The sequence below is a fragment of the Drosophila arizonae genome, chromosome 2, assembly GCF_054131065.1.
Source record: "Drosophila arizonae isolate 15081-1271.41 chromosome 2, UAZ_ARI_1.0, whole genome shotgun sequence".
Taxonomy (NCBI): Eukaryota; Metazoa; Arthropoda; class Insecta; order Diptera; family Drosophilidae; genus Drosophila; species Drosophila arizonae.
In genome coordinates, this window is record NC_142922.1 from 18378418 (window position 1) to 18398803 (window position 20386).

At 42.7% G+C, this 20386-nt stretch overlaps 3 protein-coding genes across 5 annotated transcripts; 2 read left to right on the plus strand and 1 right to left on the minus strand.

The window, feature by feature from the left end:
* Positions 1–547: 547 nt before the first annotated feature.
* Positions 548–8428, plus strand: Sbf (SET domain binding factor). The gene is made up of 11 exons (XM_018007338.2): positions 548–705; positions 1097–1325; positions 1433–1536; positions 1603–1914; positions 1983–2951; positions 3014–4026; positions 4094–5670; positions 5741–7331; positions 7399–7523; positions 7590–7672; positions 7818–8428. Exons 2-11 carry the CDS (start codon positions 1271–1273, stop codon positions 7908–7910), a joined length of 5922 nt encoding a protein of 1973 aa, XP_017862827.1. The 5' UTR covers positions 548–705; positions 1097–1270; the 3' UTR covers positions 7911–8428.
* On the minus strand, positions 8163–11191 carry HisCl1 (Histamine-gated chloride channel subunit 1). 2 transcript variants are annotated; one of them, XM_018007530.2, is made up of 6 exons: positions 10629–11191; positions 10139–10322; positions 9755–10064; positions 9565–9699; positions 9126–9505; positions 8163–9068 (listed from the first exon to the last, which is right to left on the minus strand). In XM_018007530.2, the coding sequence occupies exons 1-6, from the start codon at positions 10745–10747 to the stop codon at positions 8907–8909; spliced, it is 1290 nt and encodes a 429-aa protein (XP_017863019.1). In that variant the 5' UTR covers positions 10748–11191; the 3' UTR covers positions 8163–8906. The 2 variants fall into 2 exon arrangements, with proteins under 2 accessions (XP_017863019.1, XP_017863028.1); XM_018007539.2 differs by having other exon boundaries at positions 8163–9056; positions 10629–11178.
* A 422-nt stretch (positions 11192–11613) lies between these two features.
* Positions 11614–18250, plus strand: prd1 (pleckstrin homology domain-containing protein pruning defect 1). Of its 2 annotated transcripts, none has more exons than XM_018007366.2 (10): positions 11614–11786; positions 12196–13191; positions 13264–14220; positions 14291–15222; positions 15330–15482; positions 15545–15954; positions 16013–16226; positions 16294–16494; positions 16555–16911; positions 16978–18250. In XM_018007366.2, exons 1-10 carry the CDS (start codon positions 11762–11764, stop codon positions 17104–17106), a joined length of 4374 nt encoding a protein of 1457 aa, XP_017862855.2. In that variant the 5' UTR covers positions 11614–11761; the 3' UTR covers positions 17107–18250. The 2 variants fall into 2 exon arrangements, with proteins under 2 accessions (XP_017862855.2, XP_017862863.2); XM_018007374.2 differs by having other exon boundaries at positions 11627–11786; positions 12108–13191.
* The last annotated feature ends 2136 nt before the right edge of the window (positions 18251–20386 follow it).

Consider the following 20386-nt stretch of genomic DNA (forward strand, 5'->3'; position numbering starts at 1 on the left):
GAGAGGGAGCGAAATAAAGAGAGCAACATAATTTAGGTGAGCACGCAAAACGGAACAGAGGGAGAGCGAATGGAGCTTACCTGCTGCCCGAAGCCCGACAAGACAGCTTAATGCCAATGTAAGGGAATCGCTAATTTGCAAATAACGCAGTCATTTTTATAACGTAGTTTTGTTTTAACACATGCGATAGCTTCTCCAGCACCGTTTTAGTAATATAAAAGTGCGATTAAATCCTCGGGAACGTTGTTAAAATTTCATAAATAGCACAAAAATATTAACGTCGTAGGGAAAAAATCACACACACACACTGACTGCTATGAGTATCGATGTATCGATACGTGAACATTTGCAGTGGACGATATCGATAAGTAAATGCTAAAAAATATGAAAAGCCGTTATCTAAAGCATTTTATCAGTGCAGTCATTATAAAGCAACACAATATGAGCCGGTTTCTAACTTTTTAAGTTTTTAATTGCAAAAATTGAATAATAAACTCAAATGAGCCACATATATAGTGTTGCATAATGACCAATTATTAAACGTTGAGTAGCACTATAAAATAGATCGAATCACGAGTCTATAAATATCGATAGCATATCAACAACCCTACATTCCGCAGGCATGAAAAATCTAAAAGTTAAAGTAAATTGTTTATAATAAAAGTGCCAGACATCAAACGAATTAATACTATCAGCACTGAAACGGTACATATATGTGTTCATATATATGTAAAATGCTTCATAAACGTTTATGTTTAATGCAACGCATACGTGTGTTCAATTGACTTAAAACCCAGGGGCGGGGTGTGGTTTGTGGCTTAAAATTCGTGTACGTTAAAAATATGTTTGCATATAACAAAAAAGGAAAAGAAGAAAGAACAATACGAGCCGTCTAATTACTTATGCCAAACACAAAAACCCGAGCTATATTAATTGAAAGCTTCAATTATTTGTGATATGCAAATCAGTTTGTGGCAGGCGGCCAAAGCGGCTGGCGATTACGATTGCTGTTGTGTGTATATGAAAACAAAAGAGAAATACAATAATAACAACAACAACAGTATTGTTTTATTCGTTTTGTGCTTTTACTTTGTAGATTTGGCAACGTAAATATCCGAAACATCAGCCCAACCACACACTTACACACACACTCACAAACAACTACACTCACTCACACACATACAGCAACAACAACATACTGTAAGAGTCACCCAGTTCCCCCCAGTTCTAAGTTAGACTGCAATGTGCAGCTGCAGCGTAAGCGTACGAGATGTCCCGGCTCGCTGATTACTTTGTAATTGTTGGCTACGATAACGACAAAGAAAGTGAGTGTCACATATATGCATGCATTTATATGTATATTGAAATGTGTATATTGTATATTGTATGTGTACTTGGAATATAATATACATTTGCTTTATTTTTTCTGCAGAAACTGCCGGCAATGTCTGCGGTCAGCCAATATGCGGAAAAATTGTGCAACGCTTTCCCGAGAAAGATTGGCCCGACACGCCCTTCATCGAGGGCATCGAATGGGTGGGTATACATTATTTTGACACACATGCCCTTACAAACATTATTTACTCAAACTTATAATTGTAGTTCTGTCAGCCGCTCGGCTGGAATTTATCGTACGAGAAACAAGAGCCGAAATTCTTTATATCCGTGCTCACCGACATCGATGCAAATAAGCATTATTGTGCGTGCTTAAGCTTTCATGAAACTCTGGCGATCACCCAGACCCGCACGGTGGACGATGAGGATGAGACCATTGCCAACAATAGCAATGGCAACTGTGGCAATCGCGGATTGCTCGGCACTCCTCCCGTTGAGTCAATAACACATCACAGCATTATGTATGCGCCCAAATGCTTGGTGCTAATATCTCGACTTGACTGCGCAGAGACTTTTAAGGTAAGAGTTAAAGGCAAAAGTTTACATATATATTATATGAATATTAAATAAATTTATTTATTGTACAGAACTGCCTGGGTACCATCTACACGGTGTACATTGAGAATTTGCCATATGCCATGGAGAATCTTATTGGCAACATTCTGGGCTGCATACAAGTGCCACCGGCAGGTGGGCCGCAGGTGCGGTTTTCGATTGGCGCCGGTGACAAGCAATCGCTGCAGCCACCGCAAAGCTCCTCCCTGCCAATGACGGGCAGCGGTGTTTACTTCCTGTTCAAGCAGCTGGGCATTAAGAATGTGCTGATATTACTTTGCGCCGTGATGACTGAAAACAAAATACTCTTTCACTCCAAATGCTATTGGCATCTCACGGATAGTTGCCGGGCATTGGTTGCGCTCATGTATCCATTTCGTTATACACACGTCTACATACCCATACTCCCCGCCCCGCTCACGGAGGTGCTGTCCACGCCAACACCCTTCATTATGGGCATACATAGTTCGCTGCAATCGGAGATCACAGACTTGCTGGATGTCATTGTGGTAGATTTGGATGGTGGTCTAGTGACCATACCAGATGCACTAACGCCACCAGTGCCCATATTTCCATCACCATTGTGGGAGCAAACGCAGGATTTGCTCAGCATGATACTCTTTCCCAATTTGGCGCAAGCTGATCTCGCCTTTCCTAATAATGAGCGGCCCAACTCAACTATGGTCAAGACCGAAGCACAAATTGACAAGGAGCTGCGCGCCATATTTATGCGTCTATTCGCACAGCTGCTCCAGGGCTATCGCTCTTGCCTGACTATCATACGTATTCACCCCAAACCAGTGATAACATTTCACAAGGCTGGATTTTTGGGTGCTCGCGATCTTATCGAGAGCGAGTTTTTATATCGCGTTCTTGATAGCATGTTCTTTACCACTTTTGTTAATGAACGTGGGCCACCTTGGCGGGCTGCTGATGCCTGGGATGAGCTGTACAGCTCGATGAATGAATTGCTCAAAACGGAGTCACAAAACCGGAATCTCGTATGTAATAAAAACAAAGAAGATTTATAACAAAACTAAACCTTATTTATCTACCATTGCAGATACTCACACATATCCAGGAACTAGGCCGCACACTATACGAAAATGAGGCATCTAATGCTCACACAACCTATGCCCAAAAGGTGCTCAAGCCGCCGCAAGGCTCTTTTCAACGCATTCACCAGCCGTCATTTCCACGTATTAACGTTGAAAAAGTAGAGCTAATCATACAGGATGGCATACGCAAGAATGGCCAATCGCAGCGGTTTCATGTCACCCGCAATCAACCCCGAATTATACCCATGGGTCCGCGACTCCCCGAAGCCCTGGAGCTACGACCCACAACGGTACACAATTCAGCCCGTCGCTTGGAGGTGCTGCGCACCTGTGTCTCATACATATTTGAAAATCGCATTGCGGATGCGAGAAAGCTATTGCCTGCCGTAATGCGCACACTAAAGCATCGAGACGCACGTCTCATTCTTTGTCGCGAGCTGTTTGGTTACGTACATGGCAATAAAGCGGTGCTGGATCATCAACAATTCGATTTGGTAGTGCGATTCATGAACAAAGCGCTGCAGAACTCATCGGGCGTGGATGAGTATACTGTAGCAGCTGCGCTGCTTCCCATGTCAACTATATTCTGCCGTAAGCTTTCTATGGGCGTGGTACAATTTGCCTATACGGAAATACAGGATCATGTCATATGGAAGAATCTGCAGTTCTGGGAATCCACATTCTTTCAGGATGTGCAGGCTCAAATCAAGGCACTGTATTTGTTGCAGCGTCGCCAGAACGAGCACAACAAGGAAGCCAACTGTGTACTGGACGAAGTGCCTCTGGAGGAGCCAACGGCGCTAGAAATAACCGCAGAACAGTTGCGGAAGAGTCCCACCATCGAGGAGGAGAAAAAGGCTGAGCTGGCCAAATCGGAAGAGTCCACGCTCTATAGCCAGGCCATACACTTTGCCAATCGCATGGTATCCCTGCTAATACCGCTCGACGTCAATGTGGATGCGGCCAGCAAACCTAAGCTGCCCTTTCGGCTCGAGGAGAACCAGAGCGTTTCCAATAGGTATTATAAAATAGATCGAACAGAACGCATTTTTCTTCAATCGACAACTTTTCTTTTTTCATTTTAGTATTATGGGCTCGCATAGCCTGAGCGAACATTCCGATGAAGGTTTCGAGGAGAACGATGCCTCTGAGATAGGTGTTACTGTAGGCAAAACAATATCTCGTTTCATTGATTGCGTTTGCACGGAGGGCGGCGTCACCTCGGAGCACATACGCAATCTTCATGACATGGTGCCGGGCGTGGTGCACATGCATATTGAATCGCTGGAGCCAGTTTATCTCGAAGCCAAGCGGCATCCGCATGTGCAGAAACCGAAAATCCAGACACCTTGTCTACTCCCCGGAGAGGAATTAGCGAGCGATCATTTGCGTTGCTTTCTCATGCCCGATGGACGAGAAGATGACACCCAGTGCTTGATACCCGCCGAGGGTGCGCTGTTCTTGACGAATTATCGCATCGTTTTCAAGGGCTCGCCCTGTGATCCGCTCTTTTGCGAGCAGACAATTGTGCGTGCCTTTCCCATTGCCTCACTGCTCAAAGAAAAGAAGATATCGATGCTGTATTTGGCCCATTTAGATCAAACGCTGCCGGAGGGCTTGCAGCTGCGATCCAGCTGCTTTCAGTTGCTCAAGATTGCCTTCGATACGGAGGTTACACTCGAACAAATCGAAACGTTTCGCAAAACCCTAAACAAAGCGCGCCATCCATTTGATGAATTTGAGTATTTCGCATTTCAATCGTATGGAACTATGCTACAAGGCGTTGTACCTTTAAAAACCAAGGAGAAGTACTCCACGCTCAAGGGATTTGCAAAGAAAACATTGTTACGCACAGCTAAAAAAGCTGGATTCAAGCAAAAAGTCCAAACGAAACGTAAATTGGTCCCGGAGTATGAGATGGGCGGTGGCAGCACAGATGCACTCGAAACCCACTCCATAGACGATGAGCTGGAGGATGGAGATGAGTTTGAGACGCAGCAGAACGAAGCGCTGCCACGTCTGCTCACGACCAAGGACATCGAGCGCATGCGTGAGCGTAGCTATGTACGGGATTGGAAACGTTTGGGCTTCGATGCAGAGGCACAACTCGGATTTCGTATCAGTAATGCCAATGCCAACTATGCCACGTGTCGCACTTATCCGGCCATTATAGTTGCGCCGGTCCACTGCAGCGATGCGGTCATGACGCACCTGGGACGCTGTTTCAAGAGCCAGCGGATACCCTTGCCCACGTGGCGGCACAATAATGGCTCGTTGCTCATACGCGGTGCACAGCCGAATAGCAAATCCGTAATTGGCATGATCAAGAATACAACGGGGGCAAATACTATGGCGCATAATGATGTCACTCATTATCCGGAACAGGACAAATATTTAATGGCGCTGATTAATACAATGCCTGTGCTGACGCCGCTCGACGCACTCAATCAGTATACCGATATGAATCTCTCCATAAACTCACTGCTCGGACATGGCGAAGAACATCAATCGTTAACACCAGAGTTTATGCGCAAACAACGAACAAATTTGAGTATGTCGGAAAGTAGTAAAGCCAATGTCGGCGGCAACAAGGGTGGCACCATGAAAGGCAATGAAAGGACTGCAGCGAACGCATTTCGGAAGATGCGGCTCTATGTTCTAGGTAGGCTTACACATGCCAAAGTTAAACTCTTATAGCATCTAATATATTTTTGATTTTTTTTTCTGGGTAGGCGAAAAATCGCAAGCCAAATCGAATTTGAATGGTGATTTCTGTGCGGATTTCATACCAGTGGATTATCCGGATATACGGCAATCTCGATCAGCCTTCAAGAAACTGATACGTGCCTGCATGCCCTCACATAATATCAGTGAAGCAGATAGCCTGAGCTTTGCCAAGATGGTTGAGCAATCAGATTGGCTGCAACAAATCTCTACCCTGCTGCAGCTATCCGGTGCCGTTGTGGACCTCATTGATTTGCAGGAAAGTAGCGTCATGCTTTCACTGGAGGACGGCTCCGACGTGACTGCCCAGCTGTCGAGCATCGCACAACTGTGCCTTGATCCCTATTATCGCACGATCGACGGCTTTCGTGTGCTGGTCGAGAAAGAGTGGCTGGCATTCGGACATCGCTTTGCCCATCGCAGCAATTTGAAACCATCCCATGCCAGCACAAACATTGCCTTTGCGCCCACATTTTTGCAGTTTCTGGATGTTGTCTTTCAGCTGCAGCGACAGTTTCCCATGGCATTTGAGTTTAATGATTTCTATTTGCGTTTTCTGGCCTATCACGTGGTCTCGTGTCGATTTCGCACATTTCTCTTTGACTGCGAGTTGGAGCGCTACGATTCCGGCATTGCGTCCATGGAGGACAAGCGCGGCTCACTGACCACCAAGCATATATTTGGTGGTGGCGGTGCTGCGAATGGTTCGGATGATGAATGTAATGTTTATCCGCTCGACATACGCAGTCCACGCACGCCTAATCAAATGAATCGCATTGGACACTCCATTTTCGATTATATCGAGCGACAGCACAACAAATCGCCAATATTCTATAATTTCCTGTACTCTGCCAACAGGGATGTGGTACTGCGTCCGCAGAATAGCGTGGCTGCCTTAGACCTGTGGAGCTTTTATACCAACGAGGAGCTGGCACAGGGACCGCCCTATGATCTGGAAGTGACCAATGTCGATGATGAAATCGATCTGTCTGAGATCAAGGGCAAACGCATGGTGATTAGCGCCGGCTATGACAACATTGAGAAATGCAATCCCAATGCCTATGTCTGTCTGCTCAGCGAGGTGAAACAGGCGGAGACGGAACGCGGCCATCTGCCACAGAAGTGGCAGTTGGTGTGGAACAATATGGTCGTACCACAGTCAGAGTCCATATCGCGCAAAACTTCAATGAACAGCATGCTGGTCCAGACGCATCAACACAAGCGCTCTACGCTCGAAATTATAATGAAGGGTCGCTTGGCTGGGTATCAGGATAAGTTCTTTCATCCGCATCGCTTTGAGAAGCATCCATATACGACGCCCACCAATTGCAATCATTGCACTAAGCTGCTCTGGGGGCCTGTTGGCTATCGTTGTATGGACTGTGGCAACTCCTATCATGAGAAGTGTACGGAGCTCTCCATGAAGAACTGCACCAAATACAAGGCCATAGATGGTACTGTGGGGCCGCCCAATGTCAACATATCCCAGGGTGATACCGCCAGCATTGCATCCAGTGCAGCGACCACCGCACGCACCTCCAGTCACCACTTCTACAACCAGTTCAGCAGCAATGTTGCCGAGAATCGCACGCACGAAGGGTAAGTATTATTTTACTGATCCAAATTGTCTATAGCTGTTTATTCATAATATCCATCCTATTCCCAGACATCTCTACAAACGTGGCGCTCTGCTGAAGGGATGGAAGCAACGCTGGTTCGTTTTGGACTCGATTAAACATCAATTGCGCTATTATGATACTTCCGATGATACAGCGCCAAAGGGTATTATAGGTAACATTGTATTTTGGAAATTGGTAAACATAAATATATTCATGACATATAATGTTTGTCTTTCAGAGTTGGCCGAGGTGCAGTCGGTGACTGCCGCACAGCCCGCACAAATTGGCACAAAACGCGTCGATGAAAAGGGTTTCTTTGATGTAAGTACAGTTATTGCAATAAGAGCAAAGAGAGACAAAAGCTGAAGTCTAAGAGAGCATTGATTAGAGGATTTTAGTTCAAGTCACAATTTTCTAAAATGCTTTAACCTTGTAACCTAAACATAATCTATTCAATCTCTTACAGCTTAAAACCTCGAAGCGCACCTATAACTTCTATGCTATGAATGCGAACCTGGCTCAGGAGTGGACAGAAAAGTTGCAGGCTTGTTTGCAGTAAACCCGAAATTCATCCAACAGCGACAGATATAGTTTTTATCCTGGCGATCTATTTAGTGCTCCTACTCGCTGCGGCTTCTACAAAGCTTACGTTCAATGCGTGTTCTGCTCTTCTTCCCTCTGCTATATATATACACATATATATATATATATTTATATATATAAATTATGCTGAATGTTCTGTTTTATTTAGGACAATCCAATTAACGTTATTATTCTTATTATATCCTATATATATTTTTTTTTATATGTGATAGAGTATTTATTTGTGAACGCGTGTATTACTCTGGATCTGTAGTAGCTCTGTGTGTATTATTTATAACCGAAATATTTTTACATATATAAGTTGAATTAGTGTCAAACGTTGTTTATTAACACTCGCATAATGCATAAATTACATGAATATTTAGCAACAATTAACGTAGGCGACAAAAGCTAAACAAATTATATAGTAAAATGGAAAAAGTAACTAAAATTAAAAAAAAAGAATATTACTCTAAATGTGCATATATATATAAATATATAGAAGGATACTATAATATCATGTGATTATACGTATAATGCTGATAAGAATGAAGGAACAATTGTAATTGAAATGGAGATGAAAATGAAAATGGAAAGAAAGCCACGATAACAACTTTTTATATACATTTATACACATTTATATTTATATATATAAATACCTATGTATTTGCTATATGTCTAAACTCTACATACATACATACTTATATAGTAAAAATACCAAAGATAATTCCACCTTTGTTGCGCAATTAAAATGCATTTCTTAATTTCTTCCTTTGAATTAAATTTAATAATTAAACGCCTTTTTTATTTATACAATAAAATAATATACCATATATGTTATATGTATATTATGTAATTTACTTGCAAATTCGTTTGTGGCTTACAAGCTATATACATTTTTAAACAAATGCGTTTTGTATTATTATTGTTATTATTGTTTTTAAAGTTAACGTTAGAAGTGCTCCACATGAGTCTATAGAAAAGTTGTCCAGTAAACAATGTTGAGTATGAAGAACGAGAAGGGGAAGAAAAAGCGCGAGAATTTATCAATATAGATGGCGGTTGCGTGGCCATGGCAGAAGGTATCATATTGTGGTTCTATTATGGACTCCCGATGATGATGCTGTAAGACACACTACATGGTTTCAGTTTCAGCCAATTTGGAAAGCGATTAATCGATGTCCAAACTCACCTTCAGATCATCCAGATCTGTGATGTTCTCATCCGAATAACCCTTCATGGCCTTGGTAGCCACCGGTCCCATATAGTTGTTAACTACAGCAAACTCCATTAGAGATAGGAATACGAACACCGAACAGGATGACATCCAGACATCGATTGCCTTCACATAGGACACCGGCGGCAGCGATTGTTGTGATTGTGTGTTTTGGGTGGCCAGCGTCAGCAGTGAAGTAACGCCCAGGGTAACACGGGCCGGTATTGCCTCAGGCTTAATCCAAAACGATATCCACGACATCACCACAATCAGCGCCGAGGGTATATAGGTGTGAAACAGATGATAGCCGAGGCGTCGACGTAAATTGAAGACTATGGCCAAGCAGGTGAAATTACCTGAGAGGAAGGATATAGACTTAGATTTACAATAGAATCGGAACAATAGGCAAGCATACCCGTTGAGTACTCGATGGTGCAATCAGTTGTATAGTTGTTTGATATGTCCAGTTGTGGCAGCTCGATTTCAGCATTCACCACTAGCGGATCGGTCATGTTCCAAATGAATACCAAATCCTCCACAGTGTGGGATACTAGAACAATTTAATATGTTAAGGATATGTCCTCCATTAAGAACACTTCACTTACAACTCTCTATCATCATGGAACAGATTTGTGTATCGTGCGGATAGGATTCGAATTTCATGGCGCACGAGAGCACTAGCGTCAGCTTGGACATATAGAGAAGAGTCTTGTCGTGGTAGAGCCAAAGATAGTGATTGGGTATGCTCATCTCGTGGAATGTCACCTTTTTGGCATTCTTGAAGAAGCAATCGGGACGCCAAATGCTGTGCAGCCAATCCACATCCAAGATCCGATACTGTTCGCTCATGTTCTCTGGCAAACGCAGACGAGGATCGCGCCAGCTTTGTGCTAAAAAGATGTCCGTCACATAGGTCTGTGAAAATTGAGCAAAGCAATTAAAGAAATCATAGAGAGCTTGAATATCCTAAACAGCTTGAATATCATTACCATGGACTCCTCATTGATTGAGTCTAAGGAAAGTACGGTGACGTGGAAGTAAACAACGGTCGGCTGGCCCAGCAGCTTGGGTGCACGATTTTTGTCATAGGTCTTCGATGGTATGGGCAATATGTCTGGCAGCGATAGACTTGATTCATAATGAGATACCAGCTCGGCACTCTCTGTATTGTTTCTACAGGTAAGCGTAAGTAAATAGCAAAAAAAATATATATTTATATATGTTTTTTTAAGGTTATGTTAATACATTCTAATCACAGACATTGTATGTTATGGATCATACAGCTTGCCTTATTTTACTTGGATTATAACTTGAAACCATAACACTTTCTACACTAGTTTCATGAGATGAAGTAAAAGTGAACAACATTTGACTATTTTTCTATTTGAGGTTATGTTGCGGCCATGTCTGATGCAATGTACGTTTTTACTGTTTGCCAGCTTGGCAAATGAATTGTAATTAATTATTATAAACTATTACCTGTAACCATGAACACAATCACATAATTGAATTGATTTTTCTAGCATATGCATATAGATTGCAACTGCAATCAAGAAATTATGTTGTTTCAATTGTCTAAATATGGTTGGCATTTGCATTTTGAACACACGCCTTTGGTTATTTTTCGTTTCCAATATAAATTATTTTTTAAGTAACGGCTATTTACTACATATATTTATGTTGCATAGTTTTGCGCGTTTTCCCGTGTTGTTTTTTGCGTTTATATTCCAGTTTCATAGCTTTACGGCACATTGTTCTGATGTGGTTGACATTTTTCGTTTGAGCAACAGAACTGGAACATTATTTTTAACTCGATTGACGCATTCGAATGATTTTTATTGGATTATTTAATAAATGCAAGACGATTTTTTGCTCGTTCTTTCCGTTTATACGGCAAAGAGGTAACCGAAAATAAATATAAAAGAGTTATATACACGTTTACCGTGCGCCGCTCAAGGTGTGATAAATTCAATTTCTATGGTTTCATTCCTTTTCATTGTCATTCCTCTCTTTGCTATTGTACTTTTCAAAATTGACATGCCTAAGGTATGTGCAAAACAAAGACACAGACGGAATGCGTATTGGGAGAAACCGATACACATATACCCCTCAATCCCTCACGTGTAGCATAGATTGAGTAAGCTCTGAAGCCGAGTTTCTGGTGTGGCGTCAAACGTTTCGACAAATTCGATATGCCCGTTGCTAACTATAATATGCGTACTGCCTGACATCTAACTGATATAATCTGTGTATGCGTACATGCTAATGCGAAACTTATACGTTTACTATAAAAAGTCAAAAACTAATTGTAGGCGCTGCTTCAGTTTGAATTCATATAACGTACAAAGCTGTGCGCCAAAGGTATACACCTGTTGTAAACAGCTGACAGAGCTGCCAGATGTACGCATAACTACACACAGCTGTGCGCAGGAGTTGCCCATAAGTTGGGCCTTTCAACTTGTTGGCAACGTTTAGTTTTTATGATAATTATTGATTTGTTTTACTTGTGTGTACTTGTTATTTTAAAATGTAACTATAAAACAGTTAAAACTCAAATATATTGTAAAATCTAAGCTACTTAATTAATTAAAAGCGCCGAGCACAAGCTTAGCATGGAATTTTCGCAACAAATTGAAGGTGGGTTCGTGAAAATAGGCCGTTAAAATATTGCGGGTGTTGAGTTGAGGCTGTTTTGTTGGGTGCGCTAAAAAGGCGTGTGGGAGGCGGGGTCGTGGGGTCGTCATCCGTGTACTCCTTTGTTGCACTGTGACGTGATGTGACTGCGGCGCAGTGTGCAATCGGTGTTAATATTGATTACTTGCCAGAAAACCAAGATACCGAAAAATAGCACGAAACTAAAGAAAATAACTAATCTAATAATTTCTAAATATACATGTGTATATATATACATATATATATATATGTATAAAATTGTCTGTTTTCCCATTATCATTAAAGTGCGTTACGAATTGGCATAAAACCAATAAGCGAATTCCCCTTAAAAAGCATTGTTACACAAAAAGGTGATATACAATTTAATCAGCAGAAACGCTAGTCGAGACATATGCTTACGATGTCGTAATGGAGTCACCACTATATCCCAAGGTCAACAACAATCTGAGTGCCAAGGTCTCGCCCGGCGGTGGCGGTGACAAGATGAGCCTCAGTATGAATACCAGTTGTAGTTTAGAGGAGGACACAACACCCAGTGACTCGGGCGTCCAAATGCTGGATAGCGAGAATAGCGACATAATGCTGGAATCTCTCTGCTCTCAGTCGGGCCTGGAGTTCGAAGAGCCAGTGAAGACACAGATTTTGCCTATCAGTCAACCAATCGATGGAAATTCGAATGTTGCTGCCGAAGACAACATGACAGCCAGCGCCTGTTCGACCTTTGACACTGCTGAAAAGATCGTGTACAGGCGCAAAGTACACAAAACATCATCCACGCCCAAGGCGCCCAAGAAGCGCGTCTCATTCCACGAAGACATCTTAAAGAACACACGCACTGACAACATACACATAGAGCATGGCTTTATCACATACAAAAACGGACGCAAATTGGCCGTGATGGGTGGCAATTCAGCAGGCGTGGCTGGTGCCGCTGGTCGCTATTCCTGGTGTGCCGAACGGGACCGCGTGCAGGCGCCCACAGAACTGAGCGCTGCTGGCCGGGATGCAGGAGAACGAGAAGCCGGCAACGGTGCTGTGGGTCACAATCGTCGTCTGGTTTATCGCAACGCCTGTTCGGATGTCCTAGACTATGGCAATACGGACATCTATGACACTAATGAACCGGTTGGATTGCAATATGACAATTCCGGCGTCTTTGAGTATGGGCCGAGGGCGGCGGATACTAATCGCCGGGATGATCGTTTGCTCTATCGCTGCGCCTGTAGCAGCTCCAATTCGAGCCTGGACTCGGATGAGCAGGACAAGAACTCGAACAGCAACTCCAATACCAATCGCAAACAATATGAGCAGGCCAAAAGCAGCTCCTGCGATTGCATTGGCATGAGCAATGCCAACAATAACTTAATTGGTGAGTCTTCCACTCTAGATTTTCTGACTGTTATATAACGCCTTATGTTCTCTATTTTAAATAAAATCCAAGGCGACAACTGTTACTACTCAGAGCCAAATATTGGGGATGCCGGCAGCCCCAAGCAGAAGTCTGTCTGGAACAAGGAGAAGAAGCCCAAGTCCAGCTGCCTGAAGAAAACCAAACGTCACACAAATATTATTCACGAGCAGGATCTCAATGAGCGCGTCAAGAAGTTCAATGTGCACGACATAAAACATCAGCTGCTCGACAATAGCAGCAAAATGATATTCGGATCGCTGAAGAGCATCTTCACGATGCCTCTGCCCGAACGTGGTGTGCCCGAGGGCTCTGAGGACTTGCAATCGGTGGTTGAGTGCGTGCCGGAGCTGGAGCAAACGCCCGAGCACAAGCCGAAGGTATATGCGCAATGCGAGTCGCCCGACTCTCCACCGGTCAAGGCCAAACCCTTTCTAAGCAAGAGCCTGGATGGCACTAAACAGACGCAGAGTGTCAAGAAATTCGTGCACAATGTTGACGAGCAGCTGCGACGTAAAAACGATGAGCAAAACAGCTCAGCCGAGGCGTCACCCCTAGAGCAGCAACCACATGTGCTGCGACGCCAAGATGAGTTTGATAATGAACCAGTCGTTGCGGCACCAATTGTCACCAGCACACAGAACGAATTCCGCAGCAAGTTTATCATCAACTGCGAGAGCACAGTCTTTGAGCACACAGGCGTCTCCTACGAGACCAGCAGCGAGCCGCAACAGGAGTCGGAGCTGCAGCTATCCACCACACAGCATAATAGCGTGGCCGGTCTATTGGAGCGGGACACACCCATTGCACAGCCAGCGAGTCAGCTGCGCAGTTCGTTTATGGGCGCACCCATAGCCAAGACATTTAGCAACTTCTTTCGCAGTCTCAAGGAGAACTCCAGCAGTGCGGCAACTGTGGACAAGGAGCTGCAACAGAAGCGGAAGATTGAAGAGCAGCAGCAGCAACTTGCAGCCACAGATAGTTACTTTGGTATGGAATAAAAAAGAATTTTAAGTCAATTCTATGTAATTCAAATACAATTTCTTTCTCTTTCGCTTAGCTTCAAAAATGTCAAAAACGCCACAGCAGTCGCATCAGCCGCAGCAGCAGCAGCAACAGCAACAGTATCAGCCTCTTAGCACCAAGATGCCCACTACTCAATCCTCATCCACCATATCTGAGCTTAGCTCAATCAGCAACAATACCAACAGCAATTCCACATCGTGCACTAAACCACAAACTCCTAACACAAACAATATCCATGGTTTGATGTTGGGCAACGTGGAGCGTCAGTCGCGTCATTTGCCATCGCCCTTAAAGAAGCGAAGCGGACAGCCGCCACGCTATGGCGAGCCACCTCAGCAGCAGCAGCAGTCGATGCACAGTCGCAGCCTGCACAGTCCGAGTAGCTATTTGGGCAGTGGAAGAGGTGGTGCGGCAGTTGGCGGAAGTGGACGTGACTCGAAGAGCACTATACTCAGTGAGGAGTTCGATGATATACTGACCATAACCACCACCACGGATACGGCCAATGAGCGACCTTCCACAGAGAGCGATCTCGTTATTGTGGACTACAATGACGTGGACTATGCGCAGCTCCTGAAACCGCCTGTGCCGCCAGCTAAAACTTCGCTGATCAATCGCTTTCTGCGTAATGTGACCCAGAAGAAAATCCTCGAATCCTCCATACGAAAAAATGACTTCTTTGCCGACAAACTGCGTAGCGAGCATAAGCATCTTGGTTCCAATCTCTATGTGCGCGGTGTGCGGCCCAAGAATTATGAACTCATCGACGATTTGAATGCAGAGATTGCCATGGAGATAGAAATGTCTGGCGCCAATTCGCCGCGACGCGAACTGGCTGTGGGCATGGATCCGGATTTACCGGGAGATGTCTCTCGCTTCGAATTGGGCATTGGCGAAATATCCATTGATATATTCAATGGCAAGCACTTGCCTATGCTCCGTGAACCCAATGAGCAGCTGTTGAAGGTAATCATTAAGAATATTATGGGGGTCAACAGATAGTTGCAAAGGGTATCTGCTAGTCACTATCAACTAATTAACTTCATTTTGTTTTACTCAACTTGCCTGTGCAGGTCTTCAAGCTGTATACGGGCTACAGTCGCGAGGGCTTCATGACGCCGGTCTTGGTACTGCTCACGGATAAGACGCTGTATGTAACAGATCTGGTGCGAAATTGTCTGTGTGCTAAGTTTGTGCTCGCCTACAAGGAACTGGATGTCATATTGGTAAGCTGCAATACCTATTGAGTCGAGTCTATATAATAACCACAAAATCACCCGCTGCACAGATGGGCCCCTTCGGTAATACGGTGCTACTTAGCAACAGTATGCGGGATATGCAGCAGGTGCTGCTAGCCGGCGGCCCATATCCAGCGGATGCACTGGTTGCCAATCTGGAGCTGTGTGCTCGTCGTAGTGGCTCAACGTTGCCCGCTGTAGGACAATTGACGCTGGAGCATCTGGCACCGTTGCAGGCTTTTGTTCGTGCAAACAGCTGTGTGAGCAAAGATGAACGCTGGATGTTCTATGCGGTAGTCAATATGCCAGCTGGCGGTGCCCTGGGCCGGGGCTTGGATGGTGAACAGGAGCCGTTGGGACCGCACATCAAGGGCTTTCTCATGCATCGACGGGTGCGAGAGACGGCCACAGCGAACGCTGCGGCTAAGATAAGCTGGCAGCCGGGGTACTTTTTGCTAAAGTAAGGTTTAGTTATACAAATAGTATTTGGTATATCGTTAATATGTTCTATATTGCAGAGCTGGTGTGCTGTACATGTTCCATGACTCCACACAAAAGTTGCCCAGCTGGGCCATGGCCTTGGCCGAGTGCCAGGGCGCAAGGCGAGCGGTCAAATCAGCGCGTCCGCATTGTTTTGAGATTATGCTGAAAGGCGAACTATTGCAAATGGCTGCACCGGATGAGTATGTGGCCTCCGAGTGGCTGCAGGCGCTGCTGCAGTCAGCAAGTGGTGTAAGTTATATGACAACCAGCCAACAACTCGGACTAGTTGAAATATCGAATTCATATTTCTTGACAGCTCTTCGAGCTACAGGAGCGACACAAGGCGTTGGGCTGCACTTTGATCGTTACCCAGAATCATTTGATTACGCTACGCGAGGACTTTACGGCCCCCTTGCGACAGCTGAACAGCCAATCGGAAACACCGCCAGCTGCTGCAGAACAAAAGCAACTGCTACGGGATGAGGAAATGTTGTGCATCTTCGAAACCAGCAGCTTGGTGAGTAAACATTTGAGCTACTAAATCAGCACTCCTTACTATATATCTGTCTATCCTTAGCTGAGCTCTACCATGAGCACACCCACACGTGGCACACAACAGTCCTGTTCCTCGCTTAACTCTACACCCACCAAGCAATCGGTGGACACTTCCAAAGCTGTACCAAGGGGACAATCGCATAATATGAGCAGTGTTTACGGCAAAAACTCGGGCTTGGAAATACTTACTTGTGCTGACATAAAGGCAATGACAGGCATTAAAATACCCTCGCATAGTGAGACATGGTGGTGCATACTAGAGTTCTCCTGTCAGGAGGCGCCTCTAGAATGTCTAGATGATTTGGTTATATTCTTTGCAAGTAGCGCGGAAATGCAACGCTTCTTACGACTGCTCGAGCAGCTATGGCAGGCCAAAAATGTGAGTAATTGATAGCTGCAACTATTTAAAATTATAAAATAATAATATTGTGTATCATTGGAACAGAATGATCTCTTCCCTATAACTATATTGGACGACGATGAAACGATCGCTGAACAGTGCACAATGCTATATTTGGATATAAATCGCGCTTGGGAGCCACTATTATCAGCTGCCCTTGGTTATCCGCTATAAGCCGTGCTACTATATACATTTAATATATCCACATAAACAAAAAATTTGCTAGCTCTGCGCAACTAGAAGTCAATGCTTAATTAATTGTAATACTCGAGCATATTTGCTGAAAAACCAACAAACAGAACATATATTAACTATTATTCGTGCTATATACTTACATATATCTCTCTCAATATTTATATATGGAAAATCGATATTCATATACCTTGTATTCTGATATGTAACGTGAACATTCGCTTAAACAATTCATTAATTTGCGCTGTTATAAACATCTATACATATATAATGATTTTTGTGATATTAACTTTTAAGTTGCCAGTTAACACGTTTATTTTGGGTTTACAAAATTTGCCTTAGTTTAACTTTACATTTTGTTGAGTTTGTTTTCTGTTATTTATATACAAACACCGTGTAGAAATATGCACAAAAAACCCCAAGGCTTTACAATATGTAAATTATATTTTGATAAATAATAATATATATATATACGAATATATTCTATATATATAATAATATATAATATTTTGTAAACATTCGTTAGTAACAACCAAGACAGAAACCAAACCGTTAGCAAATCATTGATCATTTCAATATATTTATATATATATACTCTAGCTAAAAGATATTATACGTAAAATATTCTATATAAACTATATATGTATACACACTATTTGTACGGCAATGGTATGTCAAGTCGTTATTTTTTTGGTGTGTATTGAATGGAAGGGCATATAATGACTAAAAGTATTTACTTACATACTGTAACCTCTCAATATAGAAATATATATATAAATCGGAAAATATGTACGCATTATAACTTTATGATGTTTTCATACGGCACAAACTCAAATGCCTTAATTTAAGTTTTTTGTAGAGTAGTTACCAATAAGTATATCATACCTTTAATTTGCCAAATATGTTATATAACCGGACAATATATGATTGTAAGCATCAGGTTCTTTGAAAACGCTTAAATGGGGATTTAAAACAATGATGCCCCAACTCAAAAAATAATTTGCTTATGCAATTTTCAATTAGCAAGGCTTAAGACCATACCTCACAAAATATCTCAACCCAGAGAACTGTATGAAAACATCAGATAAAAGCTCATAATAATTAATAAAATTGATTAAACACAACAGTGAGGTGATATTTTTTTATTTTTAACATAAAGCTCCCTGATTGATGACCTCCCCTTTCAAATTCAGCTAGAGAAAAGTTTGTAGGAGTTCTCCTGCCTTATTCGCTGTAAAGAAGCAAAGATAATCACATTAACAGCTCTTTAGAGTGCAGAAAACTAATGTGGAAGTGGCAAACAAGCACATAAATATGTATGCATGCATTTTGTACATACATACATATGTATACATATACATATGTAATGTACAGACAGAATCGATGATGACATGGGCTGTGCCTGTGATTAATAGATGGAGGTCGCAACCAGCAGCATGAGAAGATGTTTGTGTATATTCATGTATGCGTTAAAACAAATAGGAAAAGCATGCTTGCATGTGCGTATAACTAACTGTTCTACTGCGCCGTCAAATGGGTTATAATTATAAAATAGCTAATAATTAAAGCACCTAATAAAAACATAAAGCACGTCTTCACATACTTATACAAGCATGCACACACACATTTATACATGTGTCGTGAAGTAAACGCGTAATTGGAAAATGTGCATGGAAATGAAAGATAAACACACATGTAACAATAAGAGCTCTGAGAGAGAGATGCAGCCTAAACACAAAGGCATTGCATTGAAAGAGACACCAAACACAAAAACAACAACAAGAGTGCACAGAAGATGGGAAAGAGAAGCGCAAGAGATTGAGCGAATATAAGTTAAAAAGAACGCATGGAAAGTCAAAAACTCCAACCCTCACAATAAGTCAACGAATAGAAGACCAGAGCAGGAGAAAAAAGAACAACAACAAAGGAATACAAAAGAAGGAAAACGCTTCAGCGATTTAAGAGTCTATGCGGCTGTTTGTTGCGCTGCAAACCAGTTTATTGGGAATCATACTTGATATGTGTATTTTTGTAAGCTACAAAAACAGTTCTTAAGCTTTAAATTTGAATTCTATATGCCATTTTATTTTGTTTCCCCTGCTGTTGTTTACGCTATGTGTGGTGTAGGGCATCGGTACAATAATACAACACTTGCACGCCGGGCACAGCCACAGGCACAAAAACAAATACATGTGAGAGTGCCGCTGGCTGAGAGGCTGCTGCTTCTGCGAGCAGCGGCTACTGCTCTCTTATTAGAGCGTCCCGTCCTCGCACACACGCATACAGACAAGTGCTTATGCTGATGCTGCACTCACTTTCATTAACACAAGTCCCAAAGGCAGCGCCGGCAGAATGAAATGCAGCGACTGCGACGCGCCGAGAATGGTGCTGTGCGTTTCTAGACATCCCAAAACATACATATATACATACATGCATACACACGACACACACAATCACATAAACGTACGTATGCAGCAACGTTAATGCTTACATATAGACGCGTGTATAAACAAACATCTATGCATATGTACATATGTATGTATATACAATCACATAGTACATATATAAATGCACTGGCCGTTCGTTGCGGCTGCGACGGCCAGGCCACACAACCCCAAAAGTTGGAAAACCAAATAAAAATACGACTACAAGGCACGCTGTTTGTGAGTTTTTTGGTTGGCGATGATCTACTTGTGAATGCCCTGTACCTGTAGAATTTATACGGGTCTGGCATTTTGTATTTGATTTAATTAGTGTAATATTCTTGGTTGGTCTATTAAACATTAACATAATTATATTTCAGACGAATTTATTAAATTTACCACGACTCACAACAATATAAGATTATTTATATAATAATTTTAATTTGATATAATTTGTATAAGAATAAGACTCATGGATTTAGTTTATATATTTTTAAATATTAGTTATACTTTATCATATTTTAATTTTTGGCTAATCAAGTGTAGGGCATGTTTGTTGTCATATGACCAACCAAAAACGCATTGTAAAGAATGTACAAATAAACGCACATTTTCCAGAGAAGTAGAAAAACTTCCACCCTCAAAACAGCGCACACAAGCACTGTACACATATGCACACACAATCATACATACACATGTACGTATGTACACACATATTAGCGAACTAATACAAAAAAAGAGAGCTGCGCTGTCACTGTCATTTGTCCATTGCGTCGCTGTGCCGCTGGCGTCTGTGTTTCTGTTTCTCTGTCTCTGGCTCAGTCGCAGTCGCAGTCGCT

What these genes read in the sequence shown, in the direction of transcription:
- Sbf (XM_018007338.2), top strand. Translation starts at nt 1,271, where the DNA reads ATGTCCCGGCTCGCTGATTACTTTGTAATTGTTGGCTACGATAACGAC. An exon ending in TCATCGAGGGCATCGAATGG is followed by an intron (nt 1,537 to 1,602) that starts GTGGGTATACAT and finishes TTATAATTGTAG; the next exon opens with TTCTGTCAGCCGCTCGGCTG. An exon ending in GATGCGGCTCTATGTTCTAG is followed by an intron (nt 5,671 to 5,740) that starts GTAGGCTTACAC and finishes TTTTCTGGGTAG; the next exon opens with GCGAAAAATCGCAAGCCAAA.
- HisCl1 (XM_018007530.2), bottom strand. Translation starts at nt 10,747, where the DNA reads ATGCAAATGCCAACCATATTTAGACAATTGAAACAACATAATTTCTTG. An exon ending in GATTGTGTTCATGGTTACAG is followed by an intron (nt 10,323 to 10,628) that starts GTAATAGTTTAT and finishes GCTTACCTGTAG; the next exon opens with AAACAATACAGAGAGTGCCG. An exon ending in CAGATCTGGATGATCTGAAG is followed by an intron (nt 9,069 to 9,125) that starts GTGAGTTTGGAC and finishes GAAACCATGTAG; the next exon opens with TGTGTCTTACAGCATCATCA.
- prd1 (XM_018007366.2), top strand. Translation starts at nt 11,762, where the DNA reads ATGGAATTTTCGCAACAAATTGAAG. An exon ending in CCAATGAGCAGCTGTTGAAG is followed by an intron (nt 15,223 to 15,329) that starts GTAATCATTAAG and finishes TTGCCTGTGCAG; the next exon opens with GTCTTCAAGCTGTATACGGG. An exon ending in AGCTATGGCAGGCCAAAAAT is followed by an intron (nt 16,912 to 16,977) that starts GTGAGTAATTGA and finishes TCATTGGAACAG; the next exon opens with AATGATCTCTTCCCTATAAC.